This window comes from Protomyces lactucae-debilis, assembly GCF_002105105.1.
Source record: "Protomyces lactucae-debilis strain 12-1054 chromosome Unknown BCR37scaffold_4, whole genome shotgun sequence".
NCBI lineage: Eukaryota > Fungi > Ascomycota > Taphrinomycetes > Taphrinales > Protomycetaceae > Protomyces > Protomyces lactucae-debilis.
Window position 1 is genome coordinate 444,235 of NW_024467996.1, and position 17,263 is coordinate 461,497.

Consider the following 17,263-nt stretch of genomic DNA (forward strand, 5'->3'; position numbering starts at 1 on the left):
CGGACACGGAGCCAGCAGCTGCACAGAGAAGCAAGGAGACAAGCTTTAAACTGAAGGTGCTACTCACTCGTACTGCCAGTCTATTAGGGCACGAGCATGCCCGATCATGAGCTAGAGAATGAAGAAATCTCGCTGCAGGACACAAGGCCCAGAGCTACCTCGTTCCGCTCTGTGACTAGCTTCTCGTCCTTTCTAGATGACGGACGGCCGCATGATGTACCTCCAACGCCGACGCTACCTCCATACCTCAATACAGATATCAATGAGGTCCGTCGGTATGGCGATTTCACAACGATTGACTGGGTACAAGATGCTTCGCGGGAGCATCGAAGAAAGCTAGAGAAGCAAAAGCTGCAACGAGGCTCTTCTAGTCGCTTAGGCACTGTCAAAGGCTGGCTCTGGCACGCTTATGATGCCGGTCAAGCTTGGATGGTCGTTTCTCTCATCGGTGCCTGCATAGGCCTGAATGCTGCCTGTCTCAATATACTCACAGAGTTTCTCGGCGATATCAAGAGTGGCTACTGCTCACGCGGCTGGTACCTCAATAAAGAGTTTTGCTGTTGGGGTGTCGCAGGTGATGCAGAATCAGAACTCTGCTCAGATTGGACGCCTTGGAGTAACTACTTCATGTTCAATTACGCATTTTACATCTTCTTTGCGATTGTGTTCTCGAGTGCAAGCGCATACCTCGTCCGTCATTTTGCACCGTACGCTGCTGGCTCTGGAATATCAGAAATCAAGTGCATCATTGGTGGGTTCGTGATGCGTGGCTTCCTTGGAGGGTGGACTCTGCTCATCAAATCTATCGGTCTCCCACTAGCCATCGCGTCTGGTTTGTCTGTTGGCAAGGAGGGTCCCAGCGTCCATGTCGCCGTCTGTACGGGAAACGTAATAAGCCGGCTCTTTGAAAAGTACAAACGCAATGCTGCCAAGATGCGAGAAATCTATTCAGCTTGCTCAGCGGCTGGTGTCGCGGTGGCCTTTGGTTCGCCAATTGGCGGTGTCTTGTTTGCCCTAGAAGAAATGACTACCAACAGCTTTCCCTTGAAGGGCATGTGGCGTAGTTTCGTGTGTGCATTGATTGCCACAGCTGTACTCTCGGCTATGGACCCCTTCCGAACTGGTCAGCTCGTCATGTTCCAAGTCACATACGACCGAGACTGGCACTTCTTCGAGATATTCTTCTTCGTTATCCTCGGCATCTTTGGTGGACTCTATGGCGAATTCGTCATGAAGTGGAATCTCAGGGCAGCGACCTTTCGAAAGAAGTATCTCGCTAACCATGGTTTGGCTGAAGCGGTGACACTAGCCACGATGACGGCAATCATCGCATATTGGAACCCCTTTCTTCGTCTCGACATGACCAAGTCTATGGAACTCTTATTTCAAGAATGCGAGGAAGAAAGCTACGACGACATGTGTGATCCAAACTCACGCAGCTCAGTCTTGTTCAGTCTCATTAGCGCCACAATCCTGCGAACCTTGTTTGTCATTATCTCTTATGGCTGCAAGGTTCCCGCCGGGATCTTTGTGCCATCGATGGCCATTGGAGCGACATTTGGTCGATTCGTTGGCATCCTTGTCGCTGGTCTACAATCCGCGTTCCCTGAATCAGCCTTCTTTAGCGCCTGCAAGCCTGATGTGCCGTGCATTACGCCAGGAACTTATGCATTCCTGGGTGCAGCAGCTACACTCAGTGGCATTATGCGCATCACCGTCTCGGTTGTGGTCATCATGTTTGAGCTCACAGGAGCACTGACATTCATTCTACCAACCATGATTGTTGTGGGCGTTACAAAAGTCTTTTCCGACAATATCGGCAAGGTTGGTGGTATTGCTGATCGCATGATTCACTTCAATGGCTATCCGTTCCTTGACTCTAAAGAAGATCCAGCCTTTGGCGTACAAGTCGGGAAAATGATGGTTCGGGATGTGATTAGTATTCCTGTTCGAGGAATGCGTCTGGGAGAGGTCGAAGCAATGCTCACAAAACACGCTGTGCGTGGGTTTCCTGTCGTCGAGTCTCGGGAGACACGCATTCTCGTGGGATATATCGGCCGTCGTGAGCTCAATTGGGCCGTTCAGCAAGCAAAACAGCAGCTCAGTTTTGGACCAAGCACAAAATGCTATTTCACGACACCAGATGCACAGGTATCATCGATTGTTTCTGAGGAGACTTCTGAAGATGCCAACTTTTCAGCGCAATCTGCAATGTCAGCACCACCCATGATTCCACTCTCCCCATCCATCGCTGGCATTGAAGAAGCAGAAGGCTTCGCTCGTCCACCAGCCAAACATGGCGACCTGCTCACTGCGACCCCGCAACGGCAAAACCCAGCGTTGCATGTTTCGCCCCATTCCATTGACTTTTCGCGATATATCGATCCTTCGCCCTTGTCAATTCATCCCAAATTACCCCTTGAAACAGCCATGGATATCTTCAAGGCACTAGGACCTCGTGTCATTTTGGTTCAAGAACGCGGTCGACTCGAGGGATTGATTTCGGTCAAGGATATCTTGAAATATGAGCATGCCATTCATAATGGTGCTGGTGTGGCTGAGCATGATTCAGAGGATGAAGGGGAAGGCTATGTGACGCGTGGTACGGGTCGAACGGAAGATACTTATCCTACGACTTTGATTGAAGATCGTGTCTATGAAGCACTCGCTGGTGTTGGCGCGTCGTTCAGGACGCGTGTGCAAGAGTATGGTGGTATCGTGCGTGAATCACTGACGCGTCGATAGACAAAGCGATTTTGATAAGTTTGATACTTTGATGGAATGATGAGTCAATTGAAGAACCTAAAAGATAAAGTTTCTATCTGAGGTGCTATGTCGGACCCAGTGAAGCCAGGATCGATGAAGACGTCGTTGAATTTGGAGGCGACATGAATGTACGCTGTTGTAGACAGCAAAAGAGAAGCCAAAGGCTAGACGCTCTGTAGCACAAAAAGAAAAGTAAAGATAGCTTGGTCATGTCGTCAGAACGTAGAGGAAATTTGAGAGAAAGGACAAAAGAAAGGCCATACGCTGTTGGATAGCGAAACGAAGAAGGAGGCGTAAAATGAATGCAAAAAACAGCTTTGAGGCCCATTTTCTTTTTTGAGTCAGAGAAGCTAGCCACTGCCTGAGATGTAGTGACGATTAAGGGCTGCAATGCGAGATGCCAGTGCCGGCCATGTCATATTCCTAGGCACGAGTTCCTGCGTCGCGTCACCTGCTGCTTGTCGGTGCTTGGTGAGTTCATGCTGTGTCCAATCCAGCAATTCATACATGAATCGCAAGTTTGGCTGGATAATGACATTCAAGCGTCGTGCTCGAACCATAAGGTACGCTTCAGGCAATGGAAGAGCAAGACGTCTGACAACATCAGCAATGCAAATGGATGCACTGCGGGAAACGCCCACACGGCAATGTACAAGGGTACGCTGACCTTGTTTGAACCCTTCCTCAATAAATTCGAGGCATCGCTCAATTTGCTTTGCGAGCGGGTCAATACCATCATCTTGAATTTGTCGCACCCAAAGATGTGCCTCTGGCTTCAATCGGCTATCCAAGTGACGCAATTGCATTTGCCAAGCAGGGTGTTCACCCACAGACAAGATACGTGTGATACCCAATGCCTTGAGCATGGCGAGATTATCAGCATGTTCGAGATTGCCGAGATAGAGGTGATCCATGATGCGTGATGGCAAGTTGCCAGAAAATTGTTGACCCACACTGGATTGGAACCATGGCAGGGGAGTCTGGTGCAGACCCGTCAGGACCTGTGCGCGTGGAACAGGTGACGCGTTGAGGAGCAATGGCTCGAGTGCGAGTAAAGTGGCGACATCATCTGAAAAGCAGTAAAAGTTGCGTCGCTTGTCCAGGTGCAGTTTCAGAAACGCTTGGTCAACAGAGAGACCTTCAGCGTACACCAGGTAGCAGAGTGCCAGGAGACTTGTCTCGGTGTAGCCGTCTTTACAAGTCAGGAGCACATTGCGCGTTTGTTTTGCTGGAGTCATGCTGTTCTGAGCGCTTGTTTCGGCAAAGACGCCACCGTAGATGGTCGACGAAGATACCGTTGTTTGAGCCTTTCCTGAACTAGCTTGCTCATGGGTTTGCTTGTACATCCAGTCGCAGAAATCAAGCAAATCTTGTTCCTCTTCTGGACCGGGGCTCGTTAGGCATCCTGAAGAAGGGAAGACGCACTCAAGCTGTAAGTTAGCACAATGCTGCAAGGAAAGCCAGATGGGCGTACCACATGCCTCGCGTCGCCTGAATCACGAATCTCATTGTTGCGAATGGACGGAATGGCAACATAGTCTTCGCATCGAATGTGTATACCAAATTGCTCTCGCGGGGGTTTGCCATCAGGCTGGACCGTCGAGTTTTCAATCCAGTCGCAATCACATCCGAGATATACATTTTGTGATATCTCAGATGCTTGGCTCATTTTACGCATCTCAAGTTGTTCAAGCTCAATGAAGTCGCGTGACGAAGGCATCCTTGTACCGTCTCGCTTGATGTTGACCAGGTGTGGAAAATCACGCTCAATGACCGGGAACGTGTCTTCAATGACATACACGTTGTAAGATGGACCATTGCCATGCCATTGCTCGCTGAATTGCTGTTGAGCGCGAACGATGCGTTGCGCCGTGTTGAGCATGATGGCAACATCTTCTCTAGCGTCGCTACTGGTGTAGAGCACAACATCAGATAGCATGGCACACTTGACTTGCTGTGTGTGGAAGTTGCGCAAACTGACACCATGCACGGCATCTAGGTCAACAAATGCATCGCGTTTAGGGTCCAAGAGGTCATCAGCACCGATGGCGCCTTCCAGTAGCCCTGTTGAAGGTTTTCCTGCATGTACCAGAGCAATCCCTCGGTATGTACGCGGCGATGACGCATCCACTCGATCATGCCAACGGAAGAAATCACGCTGCGCCCAGTTATCCCTATGGATGCCATGCAACCAGGGGAACATGTCCTTCGTTTCTGTCAGGGGTAGCTTGGCTTCTTGTTGAAGTGCCTGGTCGAGCTGAGCAACGGTTAATGCAAAGACTTGAGGTGCAACTTGTTCATAGCGGCCAAGGGGTGAACTCAGTAATGCAAAAGTGTGCTTGTCTTGCGGAAAAGCATCGCGACGCGGACTTGTCGGCGGTGTGGAGGTGAGGAAGGGTTTTGGCGTTTGCTTTCTGATACTGTCGCTAGGTGAGGGACTGCGCTTGGTGTAGGTCGGTAGTTCAGCAACGCGGCGACTCACTGCAATCATCGTATGGTCAGTTGCACCTTTGCAAAAGAGACAATCGCAACACGTTCGCACCCGCACAAGAAGGGTTGTGTTGTTGCGAGGATGAGAGGGGACAACAAAGACCACAAAGAGACTGACAGAAGGTGTTTGTTTTGGCTTGTTTGACTGCGTGGGCTGCTGAGCGGAGCAGGCGCAGATGCCTGCGCTTTTGGTTTCAAGCTGAAATAGGGGGTGTGATCAGTTGCTACGTTGCGCTCGCTCGTGTCGTTGCGACAGTGGATACTCCTGAGTGGCGACAGACAGGGGATGTGCTATCTCTGCTGCCTGATGGTGTCAGACTGTCAGTACTTTGCAGGGTGTCTGCTGGACTGGTCAGGTACGAGGTCTGTTCAGTGGAGAGGGCGCGGGAGAAGAAGAAGCGAGCGAGCGAGCGAGTTAAACAAAAATCACCAAAGCTCAAGACTGCACAGAGACACTGGGCAAGGGCTCCTCAGACATTACAAAGTTACAAGGAGGACGAGTCGTATGCTGCATTGAGAAGATTAGATGCTGAACGTCGTATGAAAATGCTCATAGCAAGTAAGAATCTGGCTCTTCATGAGAGACGCTGCCTCCGCCTCGCTTCCAGTTCGCTAAACGCCGCGGACTTAAAAGGGCCAGGCAGGCCTCCTTACAGCTGCCGTCGAGTCGTCAGCTTCGTCAACTTTCGACTACTACTTGACACCTGATCTTTGAGCATGAGCAAGGCCAAATCAGCACGTCATACGGTGCCGAGTTATGTAACGACCGTCTGACTCAATACCACAGTCGAATGAGCTCCTCAGAAACGCCCGACATCGGATTCAATACACCCAAATCTGTGACCAGCGCCGTAATCATTTCTGGCGGTGTCAGATCCAAGCTCGGATTGTTGCAAATATCATCAAGTGACATGACATGCTCATTCCGTACGTCTGCAGAACTGCTCGTCACTTTAATACCTTCCTCAAAGAAGCCATTCCCTGGCGGTGCTTTGGCAAAGGCATCCTCACTGGATCGTAACGCAGGTGTACCAAGCGCACTACCGAGTGCACTGCCTGCCTGTGACCGCGACGGCGGATCAGAAAACTCAAGCACAGGATCGCTCTTGTTGAGGTCAAACTGCGAGAGTGGATAGATCCGCACAAACTTATGGGACTCGGCAACACAGTAGAAGGGTTTGCCCTCTCGTTTCGCCAATGCAGCGACGTTTTGCGTACCAATTTGATTGATGAGACCACCATTCTCGACAACGCCCTCGGCGCCCACAAGGACCATGTCGCATAGGGGCATGGCGTAGCCTACAGCTACATCCAGCAGCATGCATGTAGGAATACCATAGCGTTCCAAAACACGCTTCGACTTGAGTCCTGATCCATTTGGTCTTGATTCTGTGATGAAGACTCGAAAGCGACGGTTCTCTTCAGCTGCACGCGTCAGGACTGCCAACACGACGCGAGAATAAGAGTGAATCAACACCGTTGACCCATCCTTCACAAACTTTGCACCAATCTCTGCAATCTTGACACGCGCTTCACGGGCACGCGATATGAAGAGACGACCATTGGCCACGAGATGCGCTTTTGTTTCATCGAAATCCTCAACATCTCGTAGACTCTTGCCAATGAATGCTTCAAAGATGTCGCAACCTGCTTGGAGCGAGTAGGCATTCGGTACAGCATCGATCAAGATGCGTTTTCCACGCTTCAAGATGTCAGTGAACTCAGACACTGTTGAGGCGTTGGTTTTTGTGAGCACCTCAAGGAGTGCAGATATAGCCGCAAGTGGCATGGTGATGTCTGGGTCTCTCTCAAGATGGTCGCGGTAGATGGCGAGGACATCAAATGACCCGTTTGGAGAGTCGATGGACGTGTCGACACGCGACAGTCTACTTGGCCGAACAGGCGCCATGAGCAGAGGACGAGCTAGCAGATCGTCGTGTTGAGTTGTCGCAAAAGTCCGCTCAATGTTGCTCGTCAGGAAATTCAGGCTCAGCCGGTGCAAGACTGCGACGACCAGCTGACACTCATTGTAATATATCTGCCTTCCGCTATCATCTGCCAGCATTTCTCACAAGGGGCGTCTAGCGCCTGCTGCAGGCCCATCTGTCTCTGAAAACATGAATGTAGGCATACTACGAAACGGCTGGCACAATGCACTACATTTGACCGTTCTTGAGAACAAAGAAACTTGAGATTCTCCATGGAAGCTGAAAGCTCAAGCGTTACATGCTCTTCTCAGCTATACACAACCCTCCTTGGCAGCGATAGCTGACCCTTGACGACTTCTTGAGCGCGACGCGACAAGGAGTGTTTGCCAAGCCTCCTGTGTCTTCTGCTCCTGGAGCTTGCTACCTCCACATACGCGATCAGAGATGAGCTGTCAGCGCCCATCACAATCCAGTCAAATAACAAATTTCATGGCTACGTGGCACAGGCAAGCGACCAGCCTTGAGCTGCTTGGCACATCGTCGGACGTCTCGTTGCCACCAGCATCATTTTCAGACTTGAGTAGCATCTCGGATCTGCAGGATCATGTTGAGAAGGCGCAACAAGACACGACAGAGCTTCCTGAAAGCCTCAATCAGCTCTATGACCGACTAAAAGCTCGCGGAAAAGAACCGGTTCTTCCAGCATCATGGGATTATGACTTTCTTGGGCTTGACCGCTCGTTGTTTGCCGTGCATGACGACGAAAATGCAGCTTTGACTGGTATTCGCTGCATTTCTGATACCGAAGCCTCTCATTTCCGCGGCAAGATGGCGTTTGAGCGTCTGCTCATGGTTGGCAAGAGTATACGCACGGTCATGGAGCTCAATCGGCTTCGCAGGGTGCATCAGCAGGGCCGACTTGAGCCCATCGTCTCTCGCGCCTTGAGTGGATTCTTGTCATGGGCTGCTCAAGATGCTAGACAAGACCTCGACGTATTGGCCCTCTTCGCACCCATCACAGCAAGACCACTTCAAGCACAAAGACGCCGACCCACTTTTACGTCCAAAGCAGATTTGCAGATCCTCGAACAGCACACACAAGCGCGGATGAAGCGTATCGCCAAACTTCACCGTGCAGCGCGTACACACCTGTACCCTCTGACAGGTCCAAGCTATAAAGCAACGACACTGTTTGGATTCGCTCTTTGCGGTGCGCATGTTGGCATCCTCGCACTGGATAGCAGCACTGCTGAATGACAACCGCATGCAGTCATGGTAGCTGATTTCAGTGATGTAGGTCAGGATCTATGGAATAGCTTGGCACTTGCATTGACCATCATGGCAGCGCGTGACGAGTGTCTCGAATGTGCATCTGTCGGCGTCTTGCCACATCTCATCGCTTCTGCACAGTACTCTGGGTTAGTCGTTGATGAAATGAGCGCAGACGAAGATGTCTGAGGTGGTGCCAGATTGACAAACATACTCAACAGCAGAGCTTTGTCATCTTCTGATAGGATGAAACTTGCACCAGACGCCAATGGGGCATTCCGAACGCATAAAGTCACGCAGGCCGCCGCGTCTATTAGGGATCGTCGCGTCATGCGCTCATTCTTTCTTGGATCGCTTCTGTATGTCGCTCTTGGAGCCCCAGTTTCTGATCAATGGTAAGACAACATTGCAGTCATGGCTCCATGCTGATGACGCCCAGCCGTAGTTTTCTGACGGAGACCAAGACGTCATTGGTTGAAGCCAAGCAGTCTCTTCAAGTGTACGCAAAGCAAAAGGATTCCTTCTCCTCACTCGTCGCCCAAGTGGAGAAACTGGACAGCGCTTCTTTGACACTTCCAGCAACAGCAAGGGCAGGAGATCCGGAGACGGTCAAGGCGCTGCAATCTTTCGGTCAGAAAGTTCGAGCCATAAATGCTGCTGTGGACAAGCAAGTTGGCTTGCCAGACAGTGCAGAGTCGTCAGATTTGGTGGAAGCAATAGGCATTCTGTCTTCCGCTACTAATCAGATGATCTCGGTTTGTGCAGCTTCTTAGTCTACTTATGCCTAGTCAAATGCCTCTAGCGCTGCATACATCCCTGAACTGCATTCATTCACTGTAGTCCAACTCATCAATAAGCCTGTCAAGCGACTCTGAAACACTGTCTGGACGTTCGCTCTTTTTTAAGACTGCTGTCGCAGACTTCGGAGCTTGCATCTGCTCGGTTTTGCGCTTCTCGTGCATCTCTGTGACCGCATCAAAAGAGCCTTGGAGCGCCTTGGTCGCTCTTTCTGCGAGGTCTGGCGCTGTTGGAGGCAGTTTGACTGACGGCGATGGTACTGCTGCTGCCACTGGCACTTGAACGGGTGCTTCTTGCTCAGATTCCACAGGTTCACCGTCTGTCACTTCAAGATCGGCTGCAACACCTGCATCTTCATCCGCCTCGTCGCTCGCCTCAGATGCAGCTTGAGCTGTGTTTTTGGCTGCCTCGACATCATTATCCACAGTTTCTTCATCTGCCAGCAAATCAGAAATGCCAAGCCAGCTGTGGAAAATGTACTGCTTCATCCTGAAAATCTCATTCCTCTTGAACAAATCGCCTTTGCGCTTGTCATTGGCGAGAATCGTCCAATAGCGATTCAGATTCTCAGGACTGACAAATTCGCTGCTCAGACTGATATGAGCACTCGCAGACGCAACCTGGAAGAAGCTCCCAGCAGGAATTAGGAGAGCTTCCCCGGGCTTCTGACAGACGCGCACAGGTGTGACATGGTACTGAAACCTGAGATCGACCAAGTTCTCTTCAGTCAAGTACCGACGAGCACGACGGACAGGATCCTCCTCTGATGTCTTGTCGCCACAAAAACTGAGCATGTATCGACGAAGAACCGACGCGTTGCGCTGTGGAAAGATATCCCAAATAGCACAGCCATTGTTCCCACTTGAAGCATCTCCCCAAGTCATAATATTGATCGTGTCGTACATGCTCACCTTTAATGCACTGCCACTCAACGCTGAGCCTATCATTAGTGAATATACACGAGCGAGAGTCACATTACCCATGGGCAAATCGCTGCCCGCATACAAGACAGGTGAGGACACGACGGGCAAAATATTGGACGTAGACCAAGCATCCAGATTGAAGCGCCCTTTCGCAGACGTGTACTCTGGAACAGGCAAAAGGCTGTCAAAAGCTTCTAGCAGTGTGCTTGAGATCGAGCTTGCACATTCGCATAGTGGTAGTCCCTAAATGGTCAGCATTGCCAAATTATTGACGAGACACGAACAGCGAGTCGCAAACAAGCGGTTGGAGGGATGTTGAGGAAATCCTTTAGCCGCATTTGAGAGAGTACATTGCTGTTGCCGGCAATGACGTCTACCGTTTGGTCACCAATTAGCGTGAGAAGCTTAGTTGGTGTCCAAAAACGTTTTGTACGCTCTTCCAGACCTTGGAGTAGCAAGGGCTCGCCAATTGCCCAATGCTTCTGGAAGAGACTTAAGGACAATTTCTCGGCCCCTTCGACACACAACGGCAGGGCCCAATCAGCGTGCTGCACAGTCTTGAAAAATCGCCCAACGCCAACCGATGCTGCGATGTAGGGAGAAAAGTCTTGTGCCTGCCGAAGCAGATCGTCGAGCTCTTGCTCACGAAACGAAGTAAACGGGATCATGTGGTGCTTCGAATGTCGCATTGGTTGGCCTGCAACAGACTTACACGTATCGAACGGAATGTTCGACGAATCTGGGCTTTCCTGCCAATCTGTGAAGCAGTCCAAGCAAAGGAAGGTGCCACATAAATAACATGTCCAGTAACCTGAGAAGATCAGATTGAAACATGCATCGCAATGCGCACCAGTCGCCCGAGTCCGGGGCCGATGTAAGATTCGCTCTTGCTGTTCATGTTCATCTTCGATTTGGGCGAACTCCTCCAGTGGGCGGACCAGGCGCCGAAAAACAAACTCCGCATCCGTCTTCGACAAACCCCTCAACCCAACTTCTGAGACGCTACCTTCGTCGTCGGTTTCATGATTGTGGATGGAAGCCAGAACATAACGTAGATTGTCGTCGCTGCTTGGCGGGTCGACAAACTTCCTGATTATTTTGAAACGACATTTGGCAGGCTGGCCATCCACACAGTCCATGCAAAACAACACGGGCGAGATGTTCGAAGCTGCACAATCCTTTGTCTGCTGCCACGCATTTCGCGTGTCCGTCAAATCTCCATAATGCAGAGGCATCGCAGCGTATACCGGTCGTTCGGCATCTTTTGGTGCTCGTTGTTTTAACGTGGGCAGCTTTCCGTGAGAGATATGCACAACAGTGCCGACCATATCTGCGCGGCCCCCGGAGCGCTTCAAGAGGTCAACAGATGGGACATCACCCTGTCGCTCGTGGAAAGCGAGGTGTTTTTCCGAGACACCAGGTTCCGCCAAGACTCCGCAGTAAATGCAGAGCTTCCGATCCATTGCCTTGCTCTGAGAAATTTGGGGTGATGCCATCGTTTTGACAACCGGTGCATCAGACTCACCCTGAGGCGCTCGAGGGGACCCCTGCGGCACAAATTTGTCTGAGTTCGGTATGGTCCGCATTGGCTTTGAAGTTGCAGACTCTGCCTTGCTGTCCCCGGCTTGAGAATTCTGGAGGGACACATTTCGCGGCAAAACGGCTGCGACCTTTGCAAGAAAATCAGTGACATTCTTGTGCGATCCCAGTTTGGCACGGACCCAGTCGTCGACGTTGATCGCTTTGCCAAGCATCATATGGGCTTCGAGGCGGGCCATCATTGGCGTCACTGGCCCGGGGGCACTTTCCTGCACTTTGTTTTGCATGGGTGAATTGGAAAACGAGACGGGCGAAGGTTGCTTTTTCTTCTCGCTCACCAACGGGGTGGATCGAGCAGGAACAGGCTTGCGTTCCACTTCCTGTTTGACGCGTCGCACATTCTTTGGCGAAATCGAGCGTGGGACAGGCACCTCAGAATCGCTATCAGATGACTCAAAGGACATGGTTCCAGATGGACTCGCCTGCTCACCCGATTTGCCATGTGCAATCCTGAGCGGAACATCATCTGACGAGTCCTCATCCAAGCGGGAGATGACTCGAGGAACACGATTTGCTCTTTTGGGACGGACCGTCTTCAACGGTTCGTCGGAACCCTCCCGCAAGACCCGTTCCTGCCGACGGGTTTTGCCAATTGTGAACTCAATTTTCTCATCCTCGGATTTCTCAGTGTTTGGGTCCACGAGAATATACTCCCATCTCGGACGCTTCAACGGTCTGGCTGTCTTGAGGTTGCTCCCTTCCGGGTACTTGACCCTCGCCTGGCCAGCAAGCTTCTCTTGAGCTGAGTTCACACTCCCTTGAGAGTCCTCCCTCTTGGTATTCGACCGGTCGGACGTCGAGCTTGAAGGCTGGCCTGGCCTTTCATCTGGTTTCGAGGCCGACGTATGAGACGATCCACTGGACGGACGCTTCGTAGATGGCAAAGCATCTCTTGCTCGTAGTGCTGGAGTAACAGGGACTGCCTGGGGAGGCTTCTTCTCTGCTTTGGCACTCTCCTGGCGAATAGCTTCGATCTTGGGATTCAAAAGAGGAGCAGACGGTTTTCCGAGAGGTTCAGATCTGCTACGCGCCAAGTCTTTTGTAGCGAGGAAAGATTTAATTTTGGCTTCAGAGATCTTGCTGACTTCCGCCCAGACCGACGGCTCTGGCATCTGGTTACGCATGCTTTCGAAACCGAGATGGGTCCTCCACAACTTCTCGAGGCGAGTCGCTTCTTCTGTCGACACAGCAGAAGCTGTCGCTACCTTCGTCGTGGGAGTTTGACTACTGACGTTATCAATGCCATCAACTGCTGATGACTGATCTGAGGCCGAGACACGATGATCCGGAGTCTTGCTGGAGAAGGGCTGAAGTGGAGCGGGGGCGGGAATAGTCTTGGCCACAGCTGTCGTTGCAGCCGCCGGTTTGGCCTTCGACCCAGCAAACTGCTGCGAAGCGAGCGATGAACTAGAGATCGGTTGACTGGCAGACACACTGGTGGGACGAGCCAAGGACCCGGGACCATTCTCCTTGCTCGATTCCACCCTGGCAACCTTAGTTGTCTCAACTGGGGCTTTGTCTGTTGCCTGTGCGCGGACAGTTAGATCTATGCTTTTGCTCGCCAATCCGAGATCCGGAGTCTTCACTGGCTCAGCACGGGAAACACGAACTTCTTCATGCATGTTTCGACGGGAGCCACCAAACTCTCCGTTATACTGGGACACATTTACAGAGGAGGCGGACCGTTCTCCGCCTGCGGCATTTGATACTGAATTTGAATTGCGCTCGGGGCGTGGGACATGGGCCTTGCGGATGTCGAATCCTCGATGATTCTTGTTTTCAGCATGTTGCAGGAATGCCTTGGCTGATCCAAAAGTCTGCTTGTCACACGATGGTGCGAGGCACGTGATGCTGCCATGGGACTTCCTGAAGGGTATGCCGAAATGGCTCCCGAATCCTGGCAAAACGACAAGATCTCGGACTTCAGGATATTGTGCAAGATTCATGACATGTGGTGTACTCGCGGATCGAGGCTTTGCTCGTTTAGCATCATTTTGCATAGGCGAGGCGGATCGCTTCATGCCTGTTCCCCCGTTATCATTACTGGGGCGGTCTACCAGTCGATCTGGCCGCACGCCGTCACTGGTGGATCTCGTGGGTGAGAGAGGAGCGATGGTTGGAGATTGGCTGCTAACACGAGCTTGAGGGTTTGATGAGCTCGTCGACGAGCGACTGACATTAAGCGTCGATTTGCGCGGAGGCAAGCCAGTGACAACCTTGTTTTCGGAAGAGCCGCTCTTGAGCAGTGGTGGTCTCATTGAACCATTGGATCGTCGATCAGGACTTGCTGCTCGTTGATTGCGCTGATCTGCCATGAGATTGCCGCCTCCATGAGAAGGCACACCTTGTGGTTCTGGAACCGAGTCAGAAACAGACTGGATTGGACCATAGACAGAATTCTGAGTAGATCGTCGAGCAGTAGACGTGTAGGTACTTTTATTGAGAGGGGTGTATGAGACTCGCAAGGAGTTCTTACCCTTTTGTCCAGCGACAGCCTGTGTTGTCGACCCTAAGACCTTGTCCGGCGGTGGCGGGGAGCCTGGCACTGACTTTGACATGGCACTCTCGACCTCTTGTTGTGTTGCTTGTGGTTTCAAAGTGACTGGGACTGAAAACTTGGTCTGCGGGAAATTGGAAGCTGGCGCATGTTCTTTCACAGCGGGAGCCAAGCTGGCTGATGCTTTTCCCGCCTGATCATTGATGGTACTTGCTTTCTTAGGTGCCTCCTGGTCGGCAGCCATGCTTTGTGCTTTAGGTCAAAGTGCGTGTCAATTGACTCTTGAAGAACACAGCATCGTCTCGCCTCCTTGACCAGGCACGTTATAGGTCGTCCGCAGTACTGTAATTACGTCTGATCCGTGTGCCAGCGCTGGTTTATGCGGCGATTACTTCTTGACATGATGGCGGCTGGTCATCCTTTTTATGTTTGCGGGTGCACGTGTTTGTTGACTCGCACTTCAGCTGATTTTAGGCTGTCGAGGGATTACACCATGTATGAGAAAAGTACAATTAAGGAGAACTAGAGACACAAGCTAGGGAGCATTTACATGTGTTTCAGGCGGGCTGAATGTCAATTGCGGCCCCAAGCTTTCTTGAGGTAGCGTTGCAAGAAACTCTGCCCTTGTGCTGTAGCATGGACCGTTGAGTCTCCTGCGAACGGCTGCTGCTGCTGCTGCCCAAATCCACCAGATCTGACAGAAAAGTTGGTCATCGTAGTGCGTGGCTTGTGTTTGCTTTGTCTGGGCGCCATGTTATTGCTCGCATCACGCGGATACATGCTCGTTCGCGTCTGCCTGTAATCGTTGCTGTAGTCGCTGAAGCTAAACTTTGACTGCTCAGGCACCGGCCTGACGCTCTTGATTCGGCCGCCCAAGACATCGTTGCCCAAGACGACATTGCCCACCCCTGTGCGTTGTTGCCCATACAAAACGCTGTCATCTTCCTTCGGTGCAGGAACTTGCCATTTGAACCAAGGGGACGTCGCTCTAACAGGACTACCAAGGACGATTGGCAACTCGCCATCAGTCGAATACAAGCTAGAGAAGCCGCGAGATTGAGTCGGGTCTGTGTATTTGTGCAGGATGTCTGCAACTTCATCTCTGTCTTCCTCTGCTTCTGACTGCGTGGCTCGCACAACTTCAGGCAACTCAGGTGCTTTACTCATGTAAGCCTGATCAGCGTCCAGCGAGGCTCTTGTGCCCGCAACATGACGCCAACTGAGCAAATTGAACGAGGACTCGACTGTAGCGCGCTGCTCGGTCGGCTGACGCTGCCATAGACGTTGAATTTTGAGTACCTTACCGCTCTTGGACACTTTGCGCGACAACCCACCATAAGTCTTGTCGGCGACAGAGAGCGTCTTCTCGATACTGTCGCCGCGACAAAACATCTTTTCATCGAAGCGAGCTTGTCTGCGGCGTTTGATGAAGAAGAACACACCAACGATACTTGCAAGCGCCAAGAATGCTCCAACAGAGCCAACAATGATTAAAGTGGGCGGTGGCTTGGCTGCTGACTTTGTTGAAGTAGATTGTGCTGCAAGACCAGCCGCATCGCCTCCATCGGCTGTTGTGTTCCGTGGTGGCGAAGCCGAGCTCGACACGGGCGGTGTAGAACTTGATGTGGCTGCGGGTAGCGCTGCAACAGGCGAGATGGTATCTGACATCAATGAAGTCGCCTGCGCCGTTCTGCTACTTTCAGTCGCTGTTGCACGAATGGTCAATGTTGTTCTTGAGCTTTGTGACGTTGCAGATGGCAGTGGATCGCTCGCTGATAGCGGCAATACCTGAGCTAGAGTTATTGAAGCCAAGTTCGGACCCGTTGTTGATGACAAGATGAGCTCAATGGGTGGTATACTGATGACGCCAATATTGCCCACGGCCTTGGTCGCAGCAGCGATACGCTGATTGAGCACAGCGCTAGTACTCTGTCCAAAGAAGCCAAGATTCAGACCCGCCACTTGTGATTCTGTCGTGTCAGTGACCGGTTGAAAAGCCACCTTGAAGACTTACGCAAGACTTGTAGACCTGCTGCAAACGTATCAGGAAGACCAATCTGGCCATGACCTGGCTTGACATGTATCAATACCGTCGCTAGCGTCAACCAGTGCATGTTCGGTGTAATCAAAAGATGGGAGTATCTTGGCGGCCGGCACACTTGACTGACATGCCAGAGGGAGCAGGTCGAAGCTGAAGCTGAAGCAGGTGTAGAAGCGATTACTGAGCGTCGCTATGAAACGTTTCAGCACAGACGGACCATCGCATAGACGGAACGCCGTCGAATGCCTGGCTGCTGTAGCCAAGAGACTTCAGTGAGCTGCAGCAGCAAGCTTGTCAAGACGTTCACCGTCGACACGCATGACGCTCCACTCTGTCATCATTTCAGCACCGACCGCTTCATAGACCTTGATGGCCTTTTCGTTCCACTTGAGCACGGACCACTCTAAACGCTTGCCGCCCATGTCAAGTGACAACTTTGCTAGATGTTGTAGCAGCCTGGTGCCGTATCCCTTTCCACGGTATTGCTGGTCAACGTACAAGTCTTCCAAGTAGATACCCGGTGCAGCATGCCATGTGGAGTAGTTGAAGAAGTAAATCGCCATGCCTACCACTACTGCCGCTTCATCCGACTCAGACTTGGTCTCTGCAATGACTGCATGCGCATAGGCTGTTCCTGTGAAGCCGAGCGTGCTAGATAGCTTCTCATGCGTGGCAAAGACTGCTTCGGGTGCCTTTTCGAATTCCGCGAGGTCCTTGATGAATTGCAGCATCTGTGGCACATCCTCTTCTCTAGCTTTACGAATGCTGAAGGACATAATGAGTGAGAAAGAAAGGCAAAGTAGACGTTGCTGTAATGCTGTAGCAGTCTATGTCGTGAAAGAAGCCAACGAAGAATGCGGTCGCGTTTGCCGAAAACTTGACTTGACCAGACAATCCGGAAAAGCATCGGAACCGAAGCGAGACTACCATGGAACAAAGTATCTGGATCAGG

At 51.5% G+C, this 17,263-nt stretch overlaps 7 protein-coding genes across 7 annotated transcripts; 2 read left to right on the forward strand and 5 right to left on the reverse strand.

The window, feature by feature from the left end:
* Nucleotides 1–25: 25 nt before the first annotated feature.
* On the forward strand, nt 26–3,005 carry BCR37DRAFT_377337 (voltage gated chloride channel). The gene has a single exon (XM_040868793.1). The coding sequence runs from the start codon at nt 97–99 to the stop codon at nt 2,743–2,745; it is 2,649 nt and encodes an 882-aa protein (XP_040727122.1). The 5' UTR covers nt 26–96; the 3' UTR covers nt 2,746–3,005.
* On the reverse strand, nt 2,931–5,644 carry BCR37DRAFT_244258 (uncharacterized protein). Its single transcript, XM_040866577.1, has 2 exons — nt 4,241–5,644; nt 2,931–4,196 (listed from the first exon to the last, which is right to left on the reverse strand). Exons 1-2 carry the CDS (start codon nt 5,255–5,257, stop codon nt 3,117–3,119), a joined length of 2,097 nt encoding a protein of 698 aa, XP_040727123.1. The 5' UTR covers nt 5,258–5,644; the 3' UTR covers nt 2,931–3,116.
* An 85-nt stretch (nt 5,645–5,729) lies between these two features.
* BCR37DRAFT_377339 (translation initiation factor eIF-2B subunit alpha) lies at nt 5,730–7,219 on the reverse strand. The gene has a single exon (XM_040868794.1). The coding sequence runs from the start codon at nt 7,163–7,165 to the stop codon at nt 6,032–6,034; it is 1,134 nt and encodes a 377-aa protein (XP_040727124.1). The 5' UTR covers nt 7,166–7,219; the 3' UTR covers nt 5,730–6,031.
* Nucleotides 7,220–7,628: 409 nt separating this feature from the next.
* On the forward strand, nt 7,629–8,642 carry BCR37DRAFT_412345 (uncharacterized protein; the record flags this gene model as incomplete). Its single annotated transcript, XM_040872220.1, has 2 exons — nt 7,629–8,394; nt 8,455–8,642. The coding sequence occupies 2 exons, from the start codon at nt 7,629–7,631 to the stop codon at nt 8,640–8,642; spliced, it is 954 nt and encodes a 317-aa protein (XP_040727125.1).
* Nucleotides 8,643–10,330: 1,688 nt separating this feature from the next.
* Nucleotides 10,331–14,713, reverse strand: BCR37DRAFT_244364 (uncharacterized protein). Its single transcript, XM_040866580.1, has one exon. The coding sequence runs from the start codon at nt 14,512–14,514 to the stop codon at nt 10,426–10,428; it is 4,089 nt and encodes a 1,362-aa protein (XP_040727126.1). The 5' UTR covers nt 14,515–14,713; the 3' UTR covers nt 10,331–10,425.
* A 1-nt stretch (nt 14,714) lies between these two features.
* Nucleotides 14,715–16,482, reverse strand: BCR37DRAFT_244253 (uncharacterized protein). Its single transcript, XM_040866576.1, has 2 exons — nt 16,285–16,482; nt 14,715–16,240 (listed from the first exon to the last, which is right to left on the reverse strand). The coding sequence occupies exons 1-2, from the start codon at nt 16,382–16,384 to the stop codon at nt 14,844–14,846; spliced, it is 1,497 nt and encodes a 498-aa protein (XP_040727127.1). The 5' UTR covers nt 16,385–16,482; the 3' UTR covers nt 14,715–14,843.
* BCR37DRAFT_244366 (acyl-CoA N-acyltransferase) lies at nt 16,322–17,192 on the reverse strand. The gene has a single exon (XM_040866581.1). The coding sequence runs from the start codon at nt 17,085–17,087 to the stop codon at nt 16,581–16,583; it is 507 nt and encodes a 168-aa protein (XP_040727128.1). The 5' UTR covers nt 17,088–17,192; the 3' UTR covers nt 16,322–16,580.
* Between the last annotated feature and the right edge of the window lie 71 nt (nt 17,193–17,263).